A 20573-nucleotide genomic window follows, 5' to 3' on the forward strand; every position below is an offset into this window, starting at 1 on the left:
TATATAGTGTCCCACATTCCCACATATAGACGACCCCCCTGTAGATAGAGCCCCCACTATAGATAATGCCACTCGCAGTTTTATTAGGAAAAAACTTTACATACTCACATGATCCAGTTCCCGCGCCGTCCGATGACAATGCAGACCTGCTGTCTTTTGAGCAGGTCTGCTGGAGCTGAACAACGCCAGGGCAGAATGAGTTGCCCAGTCAACGCGCCGCTAGCATCATTAAAAGTAATTTTGCTCCACCAATCAGCGTCATAGAAAGGCGATGAATGATCGGGAACGGAACATGCCCGTCCATTCAGCGCTAATGCATGTATTTGTACCTGCGTGCTATAGACACAGGTGCAATTACTGCAAGACGGTGTGCCCCTCCGGGGCTAGCGACGCCTACGGGCATGAGAGGGCCTGTATCGCCCGGGCCCCGTAGCAGCCTCTATGGCTGCTACCGCGATAGTTACGCCACTGGGGGCATCCATTTTGGCTTTATACTGTATGGTTGCATATAAGGGGCATCATATTGTATGGGGGCAGGTATGGTGGCTTTATACTGTGTGGGGGCAGTTATTTGGAATTGTACTATTTGGGAGGCAGTATGGGCTATTATACTGAGTGGGGGCAGCTATAATGGCATTATACTGTGTGGGGGTTCTATGGAGGCATTATACGGTGGGGAGGCACTATTGGAGCATGATACTATGTGGGCTAAACCGGGTGTGTATGGGCGGGGATTAGGTGGGGTTAGAGGTGTGGTTTAAAAGGCAAAAAGTTGCTGCTACACTACATGCGCCGCATCAGTTGTCCCTCTTTGCGATTCTTGAAAGTTGGAAAGTATGTCCACAGTGCCCCATAACAATGACAACAGCTGGTGCAGTCATGTTTACAGTACTCTCATAATAGTGACAGCCATAGTGTTCCATGGCAGAGCCAGCCACGTTGCTCTATAACATTGACAGCCACAGTGTCCCCAACACAGTGACAACTACAGTGCCTCCATTACAGTGAGTAATAGCCACAGTGCCCCAATAACAATTACCACCACAGTGCCTATGTATCAATGACAGTCTCAGTACCCATAGTCAGTGCTGCAGAGTGACAGCCAACTGTGCCCTCATAACGACAACCACATAAACAGCCAAAGTGCCTACATATCAGTCATGGCTGCAGTCCTTTCATAAGAATGAAAGCCACAGTGTTCCGTAGCAGAGACAGTCAGAGTCTCCCCATAATGGAACCAGCCACAGTGCCCCCATAAAAGTGATAGCAGCAATGCCCTGATTTTAATGCCTGCCACAACACCCTCAGAGCAGTGGCAGTAATGAACTATTAAATAACAGTGACAGTGTTCGATAACAGTGACTTCCCATGGTCTAGTTAACAGTGAGTGACAGCCACAGTGCCCAATTAACAATGATAACCACAGTGTGTATGTACTAGTGACAACACAGTGCCCTTCCTTGAGTTCAGCCACAGTGTCACCATTAGTATCAACTGTAATACACACCCTATGAGCACTTGCAACACAGCCCGCCATGAATTTAAGCCATAATGCTCTCCAATATATAACAGCTATAGGGACCTATTTACAGTGTCTCCATACAAGCCATGCCACAGTATACTCATGTGATCATGTGTCCTATTATATGGAGTCCATGAAAGGCGGGATATCAGATGTAAACAGCAATAGTTGGGGTTCACATGTAACTTACTGCTTTTGAATGAACAGTGCAAGAAATAGAGAATGGGACCGCCACTGATTGACAGCACTCAGTTATCAACTGATGACAAAAGACATCTGCATTTTTCAGTATGATCGAAAGTAGCAGCTGCCTCTTTTCCTAAGTATCTATCTATCTATCTATCTATCTATCTATCTATCTATCTATCTATCTATCTATCTATCTATCTATCTATCTATCTATCTATCTATCTATCTATCTATCTATCTATCTATCTATCAATCTATCATCTACAGGCAGCACGGCAACATGGTGGCTCAGTCGTTAGCACTATTGCCTTGCAGTGCTGGGGTGCTGGGTTTAAATCCAACCAAGGACAACATCTGCATTGAGTTTGTATGTTCTCCCTGTGTTTGGGTGGGTTTCTTCTGGGTGTTCTGGTTTCCACCCACACCCCAAAAACATGCCTATAAGGAATTTAGAATGTGAACCCCAATAGGGTCAGTAAGTAAGGACCTTTGTACATGGCTGTGAAATATTTTGGCACTATGTAAGTAACAGTAATAAATCTATCTATCACTAAGTATTTCTATGTAATGTTCATATGTACTTATGTATACAGTGAACCTGTGTATACATGTAGTGAGTGTATCTATTTGTGGCTTTTGTCATTCTGTGGGAACCTCTAGTATGGGTATTCTAGGGTAGCCCTATAATGAATGCTATGAATACAATAATTTCATCACTCACAAATCATATCATGCAAGGAGAATGCTGTCAGTGGAGAGGGAACCAATGTCCGTTTAGTATTCCACATGTGGGAAGTTTTGTACAATTATCTTAGTCCTACCAAACCGTTCCATTACAAAAACAAATGTACAATAGAACTGTCATCCTGTCAACCCTTGCTCTCTAATGATAATGAGACGACCCTGCTGACTCTAGCAACATACATACTGAAAAGTAATATGTACAAAACTAGGTGTCAGCATTTTGGGTATTACCAGTAGTCAGTGTAAAAATGCAATTTGACAATATCACAAAAAACTATTTACAAAAGTGTAATATGTAATTTTCTGATGATAGACGGGATGGAAAGATGCTAAAAAAAAATAAAAAAATTATACAAATGAAATGAGATATTATTATGTGATAGTTTGTATAATATACTACAGTATCGATAGGAATCGAATGAGTAGGGTTATTATATTCTATATAAACGAGAGGACTACATATATTCATCTGGATTGTATTTTGTTTGTGACAGAATATATATCGTGTTGAAGACGAAACATATTATGTAGAGTGAACATGTGATCAATTTATTTATTCTGATATTTAATGCAGTATAATGTTGTATACTTGCTTATATATAAAACTGTATATGTTTTAGATATTTTTTATGTTTGTAAAAAACACATTTGTTTATGGTTTTTGCTTGCACATTTCAATAGTAAAACTAAACATAGTACGGTGACGAAAACGCAATAGTGGCTAATTAAGTTGGAGTAAGGGTGCACGGCCGGTATGCCCCAGAAGAAGCCGAAAGGGGCAAACCCTGGGTCGGGCGAGATTACTTGGCGTGCCGCATGCTGATGTTTTTAATGTTTGATACACTTTTACTTCTTTTATACCTTGTGAGTATGGAATAAAATTGTGTGCCGTGAAGCCAACCTTGCGTTGTTGCACTATTATCCATCTATTTTTTGAAGGTCCCTTTTCTTGACACTTGAAAACACCTGAGAGCCAGAATGATGAACGGTGCATTGTGGAGCACTTTTGTATTTTGGCTCTATGGGAGAACCGTATATTTTAGGTAAAATGCTGGATTGTATTCTGTCACATAGATTTCCTGCATTCTTCTGATGGGATCCGATCCCATTTATGATGGACAATATATGGCTTTCACACAGACCCATAATATGGAAGTATGAATGAACCCTTAAAATATCTGTGTCTCTGGGTGTTCCTGCACAATATTTCGAATATGTACAACTTGATTTTAATAATAATTCAATAAATATACAAGAGGTTGTGTCATTATATTGTTATATACTACCTATCGCTATTTGCATATCAATGGAAAGATAATGCAATTTTGGAGCTTGAGCGATCAATTCTCCATACTTTTACAACTACTAGTGAAATTCTTGTTTACGATATTTCCGCAAAGTCTATTGCCCAAAAGGTTTGACCTTTCATTTACCTTTCAAAAAAGATGAGGGAAGGACAGCACCAGGTTGTTGAAAGTGGGGTTCAGAATGGCAAATGGGGGTAGAGAAAGACAGAGCCATATGTAGGGTTGAAGGGTTGCTTCCTTGCCTGTATCCTGGATATTGATGTGAGATCAAGAAAAGATCGTGTGCAAGAGGCCTAAGGGAGAATGACAGCAAGTGTCCAAACTCCCTGCAGTGCCACCACAGGACAAATAAAGCATTACACATTGCCCATTGGAATCAATGGGCTATTTATGTCATGCTGAGTCTTCCAGAGTGAAAGATGCACTCAGACTAAAAGATGAGAGATCAAGAAAAGATCGTTTATGGAGGACTCTGTCACCTTTGGAAATTCTTGTTTACGATATTTCCACAAAGTCTATTGCCCAAAAGGTTTGACCTTTCATTTACCTTTCAAAAAAGATGAGGGAAGGACAGCACCAGGTTGTTGAAAGTGGGGTTCAGAATGGCAAATGGGGGTAGAGAAAGACAGAGCCATATGTAGGGTTGAAGGGTTGCTTCCTTGCCTGTATCCTGGATATTGATGTGAGATCAAGAAAAGATCGTGTGCAAGAGGCCTAAGGGAGAATGACAGCAAGTGTCCAAACTCCCTGCAGTGCCACCACAGGACAAATAAAGCATTACACATTGCCCATTGGAATCAATGGGCTATTTATGTCATGCTGAGTCTTCCAGAGTGAAAGATGCACTCAGACTAAAAGATGAGAGATCAAGAAAAGATCGTTTATGGAGGACTCTGTCACCTTTGGAAATTCTTGTTTACGATATTTCCACAAAGTCTATTGCCCAAAAGGTTTGACCTTTCATTTACCTTTCAAAAAAGATGAGGGAAGGACAGCACCAGGTTGTTGAAAGTGGGGTTCAGAATGGCAAATGGGGGTAGAGAAAGACAGAGCCATATGTAGGGTTGAAGGGTTGCTTCCTTGCCTGTATCCTGGATATTGATGTGAGATCAAGAAAAGATCGTTTATGGAGGACTCTGTCACCTTTGGATTTCTTTTGCATTTTATTTACGTTTATTAAGTCAAAATTTGACCAAAGATGTTATTGTACAGTAACAGATCCAGGCGATGTCCATTTTGGACAATTCCTTTTAGTTAGACTGAGACTCCCAGTGTTCAGCCACAATCTGTAAGGCCGTTGAAAAAGATAGAACATGTCCTATTTCAGGCCGTAATTACGGCACGGGCAGCCCATAGAAGTCTATGGGGCTCCCGTAATTACGGGTGACTACGTGTGTGCACCCGTACTTACGGGAGCGTTGCTAGGCAACGTCAGTAAATAGTCACTGTCCAGGGTGCTGAAAGAGTTAAACGATCGGCAGTAACTGTTTCAGCACCCTGGACAGTGGCTACCGATCACAATATAGATAAAGTTGTAAAAAAAAAAGACGTTCATACTTACCCAGAACTCCCTGCTTCTTCCTCCAGTCCGGCCTCCTGGGATGACGTTACAGCCCATGTGACTGCTGCAGCCAATTACAGGCCAATCACTGGCTGCAGCGGTCACATGGACTGCCGCGTTATCCAGGGAGGTCGGACTGGATGTCAAGAGAGGGACGCGTCACCAAGACAACGGCCGGGTAAGTATGAATTTATTTTATTTTTATTACGGAAGGGGCTGTCCCTTCTCTCTATCCTGCACTGATAGAGAGAAGGGCTGCCGATTAGTTCAGTGCAATTTTGCAGCCAAAAACGTGCTCGTAAATACGGGTGGAATACGGGTGACACCGGACCCATATTTACGGGCACGGGTCCGTAAATACTGGTGCAATATGGGTCGAATATGTGTGACCAAGGACCCGTATTTACGCCAGTATTTACGGGTGGACAAAAATACATTCGTGTGCAAGAGGCCTAAGGGAGAATGACAGCAAGTGTCCAAACTCCCTGCAGTGCCACCACAGGACAAATAAAGCATTACACATTGCCCATTGGAATCAATGGGTTATTTATGTGATGCTGAGTCTTCCAGAGTGAAAGATGCACTCAGACTAAAAGATGAGGGTTCTAAACAGGGGCCCCTCCTATATTAAAGGCAATCTGTTAGCAGGGGAGGGCATTGTAACAATATTTTTTTGTCTTGGTCATGCAAGTTGCATTACGGAGAAACCAATGTTTAAACCCTTGACACAGCAGTGACAAGTTACACTGCTCTATGACGGCTCTAGCGGCCAATCAACAGACCGCTAGAGCCGTCACTCAGAGCAGGGGAGTGGGACTGGCAGCGTGAAGATAGGCAAGGAGCACTTGCACATCAAGTTACACTTGCGACCAGGGCCGGCCCTAGGATAGATGGCGCCCTGTGTGAAATGATCTTTCGGCGACACACCCCATCATTAAAAAAAAATGCCCCATAAAAAATTCTAATGCCCCTTTAGTGCCCCCATACAGTATAATAATAATATTTAATAATATATTACAACCCCTTCAAGGACACAGTATTTTGTCCTCTAATTGTGCCCACAGTATTATGCCATCTGTACTACCCCTGCACAGTATAATGTCTGCTTAGTGGTCCCCACACAATATAGTGCCCCCCTGTAGATTTTGCCATACAGCCTCCCTGTAGACAGTGCCATAATCCCCCACCTCCTTTTTGTACATCGTGCCATACAGCCCCCCACACCTCCCAGTTGTAGACAGTGCCATACAGTCCCCGTACCTCCCCCTTGTAGACAGTGCCCCCAAACAAAAACAAAAATTGTACTCATCTAGGCCCCGTTCCCATGACGAACTGAGCTGCTCCATGACGGGATCCTGTAGCCTAGTACAGAATTTCCCAACCTTTTCGGACTCGAGGCAGCACTGGAAAAACAAAATTTCCTCAGGGTACCCCTACCAAAAATTGTTTGAGAAAGACAGAAAACGGCGAAGAACAAGCACTCCACTCGTAGGGTATGTTCACACATGTTTTTTGTAAGGCAAAATAAATCTTCCTCAAAATTCCTTCAGGTCACACATCGTTGTGTGACCTTTTTTATGTGTTTTTTCTTAAGCTGTTGAAGCGAATGCAAAAGACGCAGGATAAAAAGCTCCAAACGAGCGACGCAGGTATTTTCTGCCTCCTATTAATTTCAATTGGAGGTCAGAGGTGGAAACCACTTGAAGACCATCAGCCCCCCACTCACAGTAAAATGACCATCAGCCCACCACTCACAGTAAAATGACCATCAGCCCCCCACTCACAGATTCCCCCTGTAGGTAGCGCCACACAGCCCCTTATAGGTAGTACCACACAGCCCCTTGTGGGTAGCTCCACACAGCCCCTTGTAGGTAGCGCCAGACAACCCCTTGTGGGTAGTGCCACACAGCCCCCTTGTAGGTAGCACCACACAGTCCCCTTCTGGGTAGCACCAGACAGCCCCCTTGTAGGTAGCACTAGACAGCCCCCTTGTAGGTAGCGCCACACAGCCCCCTTTTAGATAGCACCACACAGCCCCCTTGTAGATAGCACACCACAGCCCCCTGTAGAGTGCGCCACACAGCCCCCTGTAGGGAGTGCCGCACAGCCCCCTGTAGGGAGTGCTGCACAGCCCCCTGTAGGGAGTGCCGCACAGCCTCGTGGTAGGAAGTGTCGCAAAGACCCCTGGTAGGGAGTGCCACACAGCCCACAGCCCCCTGGTAGGGAGTGCCACATAGCCCCCTGGTTGGTAGTGCCCCACAGCCCCCTGGTTGGTAGTGCCACACAGCCCACTGGTTGGTAGTACCCCACAGCCCCCTGGTTGGTAGTGCCACACAGCCCCCTGGTTGGTAGTGCCACACAGCCCCCTGGTTGGTAGTGCCACACAGCCCACAGCCCCCTGGTTGGTAGAGCCACACAGCCCACAGCCCCCTGGTAGATAGTGCCACACAGCCCCCTGGTTGGTAGTGCCACACAGCCCACAGCCCCCTGGTTGGTAGTGCCACACAGCCCACAGCCCCCTTGGTTGGTAGTGCCACACAGCCCACAGCCCCCTGGTAGGTAGTGCCACACTGCCCACAGCCCCCTTGTAGGTAGTGCAAGGACTACGAAATGACCCTGATAGCTGGCGGGCAATAAACATTCAAAAAAGGACAACTGTGCAGGAGCACACAAAATACCCAGCTTTCCCAGCTATCAAATAAATGTGTAGAAATAAACTAAGATATAACTTTTATTTAGTCTGAGTAAAGGATCAATCCTTTTAGCTAGATTAAAGAGGCTCTGTCACCAGATTTTGCAACCCCTATCTGCTATTGCAGCAGATAGGCGCTGCAATGTAGATTACAGCAACGTTTTTATTTTTAAAAAACAAGCATTTTTGGCCAAGTTATGACCATTTTCGTATTTATGCAAATGAGGCTTGCAAAAGTACAACTGGGCGTGTTGAAAAGTAAAAGTACAACTGGGCGTGTATTATGTGCGTACATCGGGGCGTGTTTACTACTTTTACTAGCTGGGCGTTGTGTATAGAAGTATCATCCACTTCTCTTCACAACGCCCAGCTTCTGGCAGTGCAGATCTGTGACGTCACTCACAGGTCCTGCATCGTGTCGGCACCAGAGGCTACAGTTGATTCTGCAGCAGCATCAGCATTTGCAGGTAAGTAGCTACATCGACTTACCTGCTAACGCCGATGCTGCTGCAGAATCATCTGTAGCCTCTGGTGCCGACACGATGCAGGACCTGTGAGTGACGTCACAGATCTGCACTGCCAGAAGCTGGGCGTTGTGAAGAGAAGTGGATGATACTTCTCATCAGAAAGCCCAGCTAGTAAAAGTAGTAAACACGCCCCGATGTACGCACATAATACACGCCCAGTTGTACTTTTACTTTTCAACACGCCCAGTTGTACTTTTGCAAGCCTCATTTGCATAAATACGAAAATGGTCATAACTTGACCAAAAATGCTCGTTTTAAAAAAATAAAAACGTTACTGTAATCTACATTGCAGCGCCGATCTGCTGCAATAGCAGATAGGGGTTGCAAAATCTGGTGACAGAGCCTCTTTAAATAAAAGTTATATCTCAGCTTATTTCCACCCTTTTTTTTGTTACCCGGAAAAGCTGGGTATTTTGTGTGCTCCTGCACAGTTGTCCTCTTTTGTAGGTAGTGCCACACAGCCCACAGCCCCCCTGTAGATAGCACCCCCCTTCCAGTATAGATAGCGCCACTGTAGCTCCCTGAAGGAGCGGAATCCCTGTGTGGCTGGGGATTCCGCTCCTGGAGCGCTGCTTGATGCCAATCCTCGGTCACAGCGTTGCAGAAGCTATGACCGTCGATTCCACTCCAGGAGAAGCTCCTGTCGTCTGTGTCCATGACGTCATTGGCTTCTCCTGGAGTGGAATCCCCGGTCATAGCGTCTGCAACGCTGTGACCGGGGATTCCGCTTCAGGAGTTTCCCCTGATGTCACTGTCCATACATGCAGCGCTCCAGGAGCGGAATCCCCGGCCACACGGGGATTCCGCTCCTTCAGGGAGCTACAGTGGGGCTAGTAGACAGCAGAGCAGGGAGATACCTCCCTGCTCTGCTATAGTGCCGTCGCTACCGCCGTCACAGCCCTCATGCCCGGTGTCACCGCTAGAATCCGCAATGGCTGCTACAGCGGTAGCGAGGGCCACTAAGTGAAGAAGCGCGACTGCAGTTAGTGTGTGTATCCCCGTTGGTAGTTGCAACTGCGTGGGGATACACACATTCGCTGGCGCCCCTCTTGAAGTGTGGCGGCTGGCACCCTGTGCGACCGCACTGATCGAACATATCTAAGGCCGGCCATGCTTGCGACCGTGGTGCTGGGGGAATTAAGAATAGATTTCTCGCTCGTGCACCTTGCATGACCGAGGCAAAAGGTATGGTTACAATCCCCTCCCCTATTTTGCGCTGTTAGCAGTTCTCAAAACTGCTGACAGATTCCCATAAACTCAAAGTTAATTTCATAATGGATTTTCTAAACCAGACTAGTAAAGATTTTATATAATTGATGTTCAAAAATCTAATCAGACTCATAGTAAATTTGGGGGCAACCACCTACCATTAACTTTTCCTAATAATAAAAAATAGAAGCCAGCACCTGCAGCAGTCGTTTTCTGAATAAAATGGGTCTTCCACTAACAGTCAGAGCATACATATATATTATCTCCTCAACCTTTCTCTGCTGCTACTGAAGGCCAGGACCTAATTATTTGTTGAATTGCTTCATTTTCATTGCAGCGATGAACCAACTTATGCTTCTATTACAAATCATATAGTCCTCTTTTTGCACAGGCTTTATATAGCCCAATGAAAGAGAGCAGAATGGGTTAACTATTGAGTACTAGCAGCATGGCGATGTTTTGATGGATGGGATGCTTGTGTTGCTCAATTAAAGAGTAAGAATGTCTAAGCAAAACCGATGTACTAGCAGTGTCCAAAACTCGTGTTTATGCAAGGCAGGAACGTTATACTTTGTAATTAACATTTATTTAATTATCAAATTAATGCTGTATGCAAATGAGGAAGATAATTGAATCAACAGTATGATGAGAAGTCCTGAAAACATTTCTTTTGTAGGTAGAGGTAACTAGTGAACACCTTTTTAATGACTTTAGGAATTTTCCTAGCATATGGGGAAGAGCATTTTTAGGAGGGAGGATATATATAGATATATATCTATATCTATCTATCTATCTATCTATCTATCTATCTATCTATCTATCTATCTATCTATCTATCTATCTATCTATCTATCTATCTATCTATCTATCTATCTATCTATCATCTATCTATCTATCTATCTATCTATCTATCTATCTATCTATCTATCTATCTATCTATCTATCTATCTATCTATCTATCTATATATATAAAACATTGTTAATGTCAATAGAGATGGATTGGATTGCAACTCTCTTGATTCTAATGCATATTTAACCAATTGGTTGCCCAGATCCAATACTATTAATTAATACATATTTGCATAAATTATCTCATTATGTCTGCTAGTGAAGCTCAGAATAATTAGGAACCCATCAAAACAACAAAAGTCTTTTAAGAGCCTCCTCAGTTTGGTTATTCAATAAGTGTCTAGTGAAGATGAGATGAATGTACATATTATTAGGAAATCTATGTTGGTAGGAGGCCAGCTCATTACAAGCCTGCAGTGATGGATTCCGTTTTCAGGTAAAGAAACTTTGCTATTAGGACAAGTCATTATTACTTAATTGTTTTTTTTTTTTTAATATAACAGCTTTTTCATTTTTTTTCTATTTTAGTGACTTATTCTAGTTTACTAATGGGATTATATGACTTCATTTCCACCTACACCACTTCTTAGGGTATGTTCACACGGCCAAATTTCAGACGTATACGAGGCGTATTTTGCCTCGTTTTACGTCTGGAAATACGTCTCAAATACGTCGTCAAACATCTGCCCATTACTTTCTATGGATATAACGCTGTATTGTCCACACGACGCGTAATTTTACGTGTCGTACGGCAATTACGACGCGTAAAATTACGCCTCGTAAAAAGAAGTGCAGGACACTTCTTTGGACGTTTTTGGAGCTGTTTTCTCATAGACTCCAATGAAAACAGCTCCAAAAACGGACGTAAAAAACGCCGCAAAAACGGCGTGAAAACGCTGCGAAAAATGCGAGTTGGTAAAAAAACGTCTGAAAAGCAGGGTCTGTTTTCCCTTGAAAACAGCTCTGGATTTTCAGACGTTTTTGTTGACTACGTGTGAACATACCCTTATGGGTTGTCATAGTTCCTCGTAGATTTTTTTTATTATCAATAAACCAGTACCCTGTCACAAGATCACTGTAAATAATTTTCCCCTAAATCTCACAGATTTTATGCTTAATTATAATGGCATTATGAAAATGGTTCATGAATTACAAATCAATTACATTTCCCCAAGGTATTCTGGGTAGAAGAAAATACAGCAATATTTATGTCTAGGACCACAATGCATTCAAGATCTGGGTTTTGTGCCAATCTAGACATTAATACAGCTGTCATTCCTTAGAAGAGAAGCAATGCCAAAAAAGTGGGGGTATAAACATAAGTGGAGTCTTATGGAGTCACAGACCTAAATCCCAAACATATTTCATGTTTCTAGACAATATAGTCATGATAGCTTGTTAAGAAAAATACTGTATTATTTTCAGGGACTGGGCTGGGCATAATCTGGTTTTCCGATGTGAAAAAAGAATCAATGTTATATACCTACTTTTCTGCATATGAATAGGTGTCATATTACAAAAGAAATACATGCTATATTGAGAAACACTAGAAAATGATGTGCAAAGGTTGGAGAACTTTAAGTGGAAATGAAGGAATATTGATAATACTATTAGATGTGATGATGTATACAGTACAGTGTTACTCTTGGGAAGATCTGTAGGTGCAGTTATTTAGAAAGACAGCTGTTATATGGATTTGTAAGGTGAGGATATATAAGAAGACGATAAATGGAGATATAGGTATAGGTTAGAAAACATTTTTTGGGGAAATGGGAAGAATGTTAAACGGACATGTTATAGGTAGACAGTTATTGTTACAGAAATTACTTTTATGGGGAAGGAAGAAGAACTATATAAAGATATATGCTATATGGAACCGTTATAAAGAGACCTCAATTGTTGAGCTATATTACAATATTCCGAGAGGTCTTTTATAAAGAGATAGGATGAGTTATATGGAGAAGCAGAATAAATCTATTTATATATATATATATATATATATATATATATATATATATATATATATATATATAAAAAGTTAGAAAACTATATATACAATTAATTGGGTGGGGCATGGACATATGAGGAGTAATTATAGGATATTATATCAACACTGACAAGCAAATCATGTAGGTAGATTGTCTTATTCTAAAGCGTATCACTGTTATATTTAAAACTTTTTAACTTGCATTTTTATATTCTTATTTCTATTTTCTATTAAATTGTACAGCAGCACAGAAGAGATGTATAAATAATGACTACTAAAAATAGTCAAATGTTTTGTAGGTTGTAACAGGTTGAAACGAAACTATACATAAAAATACATAAATATATATATATATATATATATATATACATACATAGATACATACATACATACATACATGTGTGCACACACACACACACACACACACACACACACACACACACACACACACCCACATACATACACACACCTATATATTTGTGTGTATATAAACATATATATACACACACACACACACGAACACACACCCACCCGCCCACATACATACACACATCTATATATTTGTGTGTGTATAAGCATATATATATATATATATATATATATATATATATATATATATATATATATATATATATAGCAAACAAGAAAGCAGCAGCACTCACACAGAATCAATCGATCAGGTGCCCAGCAAAACGTCCCGATCCTCGGACGTGTATTGGTATATAAAGAAAGAAGATTTGCAGCACTCCAATGTGAAAAAAGTGGTGGTTTGGAGTGCTGCAAATCTTCTTTCTTTATATATATATATATATATATATATATATATGCACACACACACACACACACACACACACACACACACACACACACACACACACACACACACACAAACAGTTACACTGTGGTACATATAAATTGAGACATAAGTTAAAACAATAATTTATAGAGGCAAAAAGGGGCACAGTACATAATTTTTTTCTCATTATTTCTTATTATTTCTAAAACTCCAAAATAATTGAGATCTAAATGTCCTTAGGCCAGTCTTGCTAGTTTTAATAACATGTTCTGACCATATCCCGAGAAGCAAATGCAGTGAACTAACAGCTCTGGCAAGATGCAATATTAAGATAATATGAAAAGTACAGTCAGACACGATTTACCTCCCCTCCATATGAACAGACATTGATGTACATGCAAATCATTACAGCTGTTGTTTACATTGTTGCACAGAAATGCACATTACATTTTCTACAAACACTTCAGATTTTTTTCATGGCACAACCAATCTTAGAGATGTTTCGGTTATGTATGAAGTATATATTGCATGCCCCTACCTGCCATAGCTATGCATTATCACAAGTAGTTATCATCATATTAATAGAGGAAGCGGATGTCAAATGTGAACATATCCCATACCTCACAATCCCATACATGACCAGGACGTTCCCAAGTAGCCCCACAACGCAGACCACAGAGTAAAGCGCAGTGATAGCCACAGCCATTATAATTGAAGCATGGTTTTTGGAGACCCCCTGGCCTGGGACACTGAAGGTGATGTTGGGTAGGGCAGAAGAAGAAAGGTTCTGTGTAGCATTGTAGTAGAGGATATCTGAGTATAGCCTGGAAGTGGACAGTTCCAGCTCCATATTCAGCAGTGGGCTAATACTTGCTGCTGCAGGGATGCGAAGTACAAGTGGTACCCGAGTGCCGAGTCTGTGTTGCCGTGGAGACAGCAGAAAGGATGTTGAGGACAGGATGGTAGATCCTCAGCAACTGAAAGGAAAGGAGGGAGTGCAAGAAAGAAAACTGCTCATCTCATACATGCAGATCCTCCTTTACCACCCATTCCCTTATCATTTCCCCCTCCAACAGTCACTCCTCCTACTCCTTCAACTACCATAGACATCCCCTCTTTCCTTTCTTACCGTCTCTTATTTCTTACAGCAAAACATTTGCACTCTATGGATGTCTCTGATCATTCTTGCGCACCTTCATGTAGCTGCTCCTCTCACTTTCAGACATACAGAATTTCTATCACTACCTCCCTGTAATTCATCTTCCATATCCTTTATTTTCTATCATATCACTAGAACTATTGGTGACCTTTGCTGAAATGCCTCCTACGTATATAAGTGACTTTTACATCCTGACCCTCTTAGTGGTCTCCCTACATTTCATTATCATTTCAGTACGGTAACACCTTGTCTGCTGGCCTACATAGAGCTTGACTGCAGATTCTCTATTCTCATTTCACTCTCACTTTATGTAGACAAAATTTTCCCTCATCCTATTTTATTATGAAAATCTCACGTTAAAATCATCAGTGGAGTGTACAGTTTATCAAGTCTTGTATTGCCCATATTAAATGACCCCTATTGTAAACTGGCCTCACAATACAGAGCTTCTGTAAGCTTCTATTACTTTACATCTTGGACAGACATGTTTCTAGTGATTGCGTTTACGTGTACGGTTTTCTTCGCGTCATTGCTGAAAAAGACGCCCCTTCAAGTATACCTTTCTTTTCTACCTTTTAAAATGATTTCGAATTTACCATGAGTGATATTTAAGAGATATATGTTACTAAGCTCTGATGTGCCATTCCTTCTATAGAGAGACTTAGGATAATATCTTTTCAACCCAATTGCGAAACCTTCTATATGTCCATATTCAGTTATAGCGAATCCTCATTGTACTGTACCTAAGACTTTATTTAGTGCTTTGCTCATGGTGTGCTCCTACTGAATATGGAGGTAGAAGATGCTGCTTAAAGAGGACCTGTCACCTCTCCTGACATGTCTATTTTTGTAATTACTTGTATTCTCCATGAAATAACAATTCTGGAACATCTTTTCTTTGAATTGTAATTCCTCCTAGAAATGTATGAATAAATTGACAACTGGGTGTTACCATTTCCCTTGTCAAAGACTGGTGTCCCTACACAGTCTAAGGGCATGACCACACATGGCGGAATTCCTCCGCAACTGTCCGCATCAATGCCGCACAGAATCTGCGTTGCAGATTCTGCAGCGGATCTGCACAAAATGTGCAGAAAATTGATGCGGACTGGCCGCTGCGGACTGCAGGAAAAGTGCTTCTCTTCTCCCTATTCAGTGCAGGATAGAGAGAAGGGACAGCACTTTCCCTAGTGAAAGTCAAAGAAATTCATACTTACCGCCCGTTGTCTTGGTGACGCGTCCCTCTTTCGGCATCCGGCCCGACCTCCCTGGATGACGCACCAGTCCATGTGACCGCTGCAGCCTGTGCTTGGCCTGTGATTGGCTGCAGCCGTCACTTACACTGAAACGTCATCCTGGGAGGCCGGACTGGAGACAGACGCAGGGAGTTCTCGGTAAGTATGAACTTATATTTTTTTTTACAGATACATGTATATTGAGATCGGTAGTCATTGTCCCGGGTGCAGAAACAGTTACTGCCGATCGCGTAACTCTTTCAGCACCCTGGACAGTGACTATTTACAGACGTCTCCTAGCAACGCTCCCGTCATTACGGGAGCCCCATTGACTTCCTCAGTCTGGCTGTAGACCTAGAAATACATAGGTCCAGCCAGAATGAAGAAATGTCATGGTAGTAAAAACAATACGCTCCGCAGCACACATAAGATCTGCGGACTTCATTGCGGAATTTTGACTCTCCATTGAAGTCAATGGAGAAATTCCGCCATGAGTCCGCAACCAGTCCGCCACTGCTCCGCAACAGACAGAGCATGCTGCGGACACCAAATTCCGCTCCGCAGCCTATGCTCCGCAGCGGAATTGTACGCATCGTGTAAACGAACACTGCTAAATTAAAGTGAAAGTCAATGGAGAAACGGCTCCGCTGCGGATTAACGCTGCGGAGTGTCCGCAGCGGAATTTAAGTGAAATTCCGCCATGTGTGAACCCGCCCTAACTCTGTCAGCCCTGACTGGACATTGACAGTCTGTGTAAGGACACACCCCCAACCGGTAACACCCAGTTGTCAATTTATTCATAAATTTCTAGGAGGAATAACAGAGGAACGGAACAACGTAGAGTTCTATAAAAATCTGCTCCAGAATTGTTATTTCATGAAGAATAAAATGATTTACTAAAACAGACATGTCAGCAGGTCTTTAACCCCGTAAGAACTGAGCCTTTTTTGGCCTTAAAGGGAACCTGTCACCTGCATTTCAACTATTAAACCAGCACTACCGAGTGGTAGTGGGTGAAAAATCATTTCTATATAACCTATAATTGTCTTCTTAGTCGGCTCTGTAGCTTTAGTATTCAGCTTTTTAGTGTTCCCACACCGTATGCTAATGAGCATAAAAGAGTCAAATCTTCGTTTGAAAAGAGTCAAATCTTCATTTGAAAAGTCATATCTTCCTTCCTCAAGTCTTTCCGAGTTTATCCCACCTCCTTACTTTTGATTGACAGCTCCTCGCCTTCCCCCAGCACACAAAATCCTGCGCTTGTGCATTGATGTCCTCTTCTGGTGAGTGTGCGCACAAAGGGACACCGGATTATTAAGATAACAGGCGCAAAATGTTTGTAGACCGTTATTTACAGTCGGAGGAGAAGTTTAGGAGAGGGGATAACGGCAATGAACTTTTGATAGCAGCGGCCAGTGAGGGATAAGTAAAGTTCAATAGGTGAAATGCTGGTGACAGGTTCCCTTTAACCCCTTAATGACCAGCCTATTTTAGACCTTAATGACCAAGCCATTTTTTACGTTTTTCCATCGTCGCATTCCAAGAGCTATAACCTTTTTATTTTTGCGTCGACATAGCTGTATAAGGTCTTGTTCTTTGCGGGACAAGTTGTACTTTTTAATAGCACCATTTTGGGGGACATATTATTTATTGATTAACTTTTCTTAACTTTTTTTGGGGGGGGGGGATCGAAAAAAACCTGAAATTTCGCCACTCTTTTTCGCGTCTTAAATCAACGGCGTTTACCGTGTGATATAAATAACACAATAACTTTATTCAGCGGGTTGTTACGATTGCAACGATACCAAATTTGTATCGTTTTTGTATGTTTTACTACTTTTACACAGTAAAAACGCTTTTTTTTCAAAATTATTTGTTTTTGTGTCTCCATATTTGAAGAGCCGTAACGTTTTTATTTTTTCGCCGATGCGGTTGTATGAGGGCTTTGTTTTTGCGGGAAGACTTGTAGTTTTTATTGGTACCATTTTTGAGTAGATGCGACTTTTTGATCACTTTTTATCACATTTTTTTTAAGTCAGGATTCACAGAAAACAGCAATTTTTCCATAGCTTATTATTACATTTTTTACGGCGTTCACCGTGCGGGTTAAATAATGTAATAGATTTATAGTTGGGGTCGTTACGGACGCGGCGATACCAAATATGTGTAACTTTTTTACTTTATTTTGTTTTTTTAATAGTAAAGCATTTTGTAAGGGGAAAAGCTGGGTTTTTCATTTTTTTTCAAATTTTTTTTTAAATTAATGTTATTAAACTTTTTTTTACTTTTTTACTAGTCCCATTAGGGGACTTTAATATGCGATTCTCCGATCGCTATTATAATACACTTTTGTACATGATCTAGCAGGCATTCGCTCCAGGCAGACCTGGGGGCCTTTATTAGGCCCCCGGCTGCCATTAGAGACACAGACACTCGGCGATCGTATTGCCGGGTGTCGGTGGGAGAGAGAGGGAGCACCCTCCCTCTCTCCAAAACCACTCAGATGCGGTGCACGCTATTGCGCACCGCATCTGAAGGGTTAAACGGGTGAGATCGATACTAATATCAATCTCACCCGGCAGAGCAGGGACGCCCTCAGCTGCCTCTAGCAGCTGAGAGCAGGGAGATTTGACACTCCCTGCTCTGTTTACTTTATCCTGATTCAGTGCCGTAAAAAGGCATATGCATCAGAATAAAGCCCGTTAGTGGCCGCCGTTAAAAGGCGTAATGGCAGTCACTAACGGGTTAAGGACCAAGCCAGATTTTTAAAATCTGGGATGTGTGAACATTTTTCAAAATAACTCCGTAATTCCTTTGTGTATCCAAGTGATTCGGACTTTTTTTTTTTTTCGTGACATATTTTGCTATATTTATGTGGTAAAAGTAGACCAATACGATTTGTATTTTCTTATTAAAATGCAAAAATCTAAGACAAATTTGGAAAAAATAATTTATTTAGTATTTTAAACTCTAATATGTTACTTATTTATGCACATGCTGTACTAATGTGTTATAAAATGTATATTTCCATATGTTTACTTTATTTTAACAGCAATATATTTAAAATATGTTCATATTTATATGTATTACAAAGCTTAAAAATGTAAAGGTAATTTTGAAAATGTTCAACATTTTGAATAACACTTTGTTTTCATGCACCAAGCAAGGTTTGCAGAGGCTCAGAAGTGCCAGAACATAAGGAACCCCCCCCCCAAAAAGGACACCATTTTGAAAACTACACCCCAAGGTGTTAAATGGGGGGTGTATTGTGTTTTTTGAATTCATCGTTTTTGTGCAAGAATTAATGCAATGTAGGTGTAAAAAATAAAAAATTGTTTATTTCCACAAATGCGTCATTTATAGGACATATTTTTCATACATAGTACATGAAACTGAGGAAACGCACCCCAACATTTATTGCCCAGTTTCTCCTGTGTTCAGAAATACCCCCACTTAGGCCGTAATCTGCTGCATGCCCACACAGTTTGGCCCCAAAGCAGAGGAGCACCCTTTGGCTTTTCAGGACATCATTTTAGCTTAAATGACTTATAGGCCCCACTCCAAGGATTTGAGCTGGCAAAACGATGTGACTCCCCCAGAAGTGACCCCATTTTGAAAACTACGACATAAGGTATTCATCTAGGGGTATAGTGAGATGTTTGGGCCCACAGGTTGTTGCTGAAATTAACGCACAACCGCTGTAAAAAAAAATATTTTCATTTTTTTTCACAAATGCGTAATTTATAGGACATATATTTCATACATAGTTCATGAAACTGAGGAAACGCACCCCAACATTTATTGCCCAGTTTCTCCTGTGTTCAAGCCAAGTTCACCAAACAGTAAAGGTATGTTCACACGGCCTATTTTGGGCCGTTTTTCGGGCTGTAAACACCAGAAAAACAGCAGAAAAATCGGAAGCAGAGCGTCTCCAAACATCTGCCCATTGATTTTATTGGGAAAAACCCTCGTTCTGTTCCGACGGCCGAGAAAAAGAAGTGCAGGTCACTTCTTGGGGCTTTTTTGGAGCCGTTTTTCATAGACTCTATTGAAAACAGCTTAAAAAACGGCCATAAAAAAACGCAGTGAAAACGCTGCGAAAATCCAGAGTGGCTTAAAAAACTACTGAAAATTAGGAGCTGTTTTCCCTTGAAAACAGGTCTGTATTTTCAGACGTTTTTGAGTTTGTGTGTGAACATACCCATACAGGGATTTGATATAACAGCTCAAAGTGGCAAGACATGCGGTACAAGGCATTTTTTGGCCTAATTTTTACTCTCATTATTTTGAGGATCCGCTTTGTTTTTGAACGGTATTCATCTAGGGGTGTAATGAGAATTTTTTGTTTTGTTTAGGGGTTTTACTAGATTGCCAATTGAAATGCTGGAAATATGGTAATAAGCAAAAATGGAAACTAAAATATTAAATAAAGTAATTATCTACTTCACCATTGGTAATAAAAAGAATAATAAAAAAAAGTTAATCCGGTGGGTATTTGAAAAAATACAGAAGGTAAACAGTTTTGTATGCAAAGATCTGGGTTTGAAGGGCAGGTCTCACAATGGTGTGTAGTGTCCCTTCTAATTCCATTCTTGGAGCATACCCGACACCTTTTTTGTGGCCTCCTCCTTGTTTCTGTCGGAAGAACTACTCCAGGGAAATGCTGCCCTGGAATTATTCTGCCCTCGCTTCCTGAGGCCCTGCTAAATAAGCGATCATATGCAGGGTCATTATGGAGTAGGCAATGTTCATTGTTGTTATAATGCATACATTTTAGTAACACTTTAAATCGAGCC

General features: G+C 41.6%; 1 protein-coding gene across 1 annotated transcript in view; it reads right to left on the reverse strand.

Moving 5' to 3' along the window:
- The window catches only part of OPRD1 (opioid receptor delta 1), a 58824-nt gene extending 44467 nt beyond the window's left edge, over positions 1-14357 (reverse strand). The window contains exon 1 of the mRNA XM_075853404.1: positions 14004-14357. Coding sequence (XP_075709519.1) covers positions 14004-14233 — 230 coding nt within the window. The 5' untranslated portion in view covers positions 14234-14357. The remainder of the gene's footprint in view (positions 1-14003) is intronic.
- Positions 14358-20573: the final 6216 nt, after the last annotated feature.

Source organism: Rhinoderma darwinii, chromosome 2, assembly GCF_050947455.1.
Source record: "Rhinoderma darwinii isolate aRhiDar2 chromosome 2, aRhiDar2.hap1, whole genome shotgun sequence".
Lineage (NCBI taxonomy): Eukaryota > Metazoa > Chordata > Amphibia > Anura > Rhinodermatidae > Rhinoderma > Rhinoderma darwinii.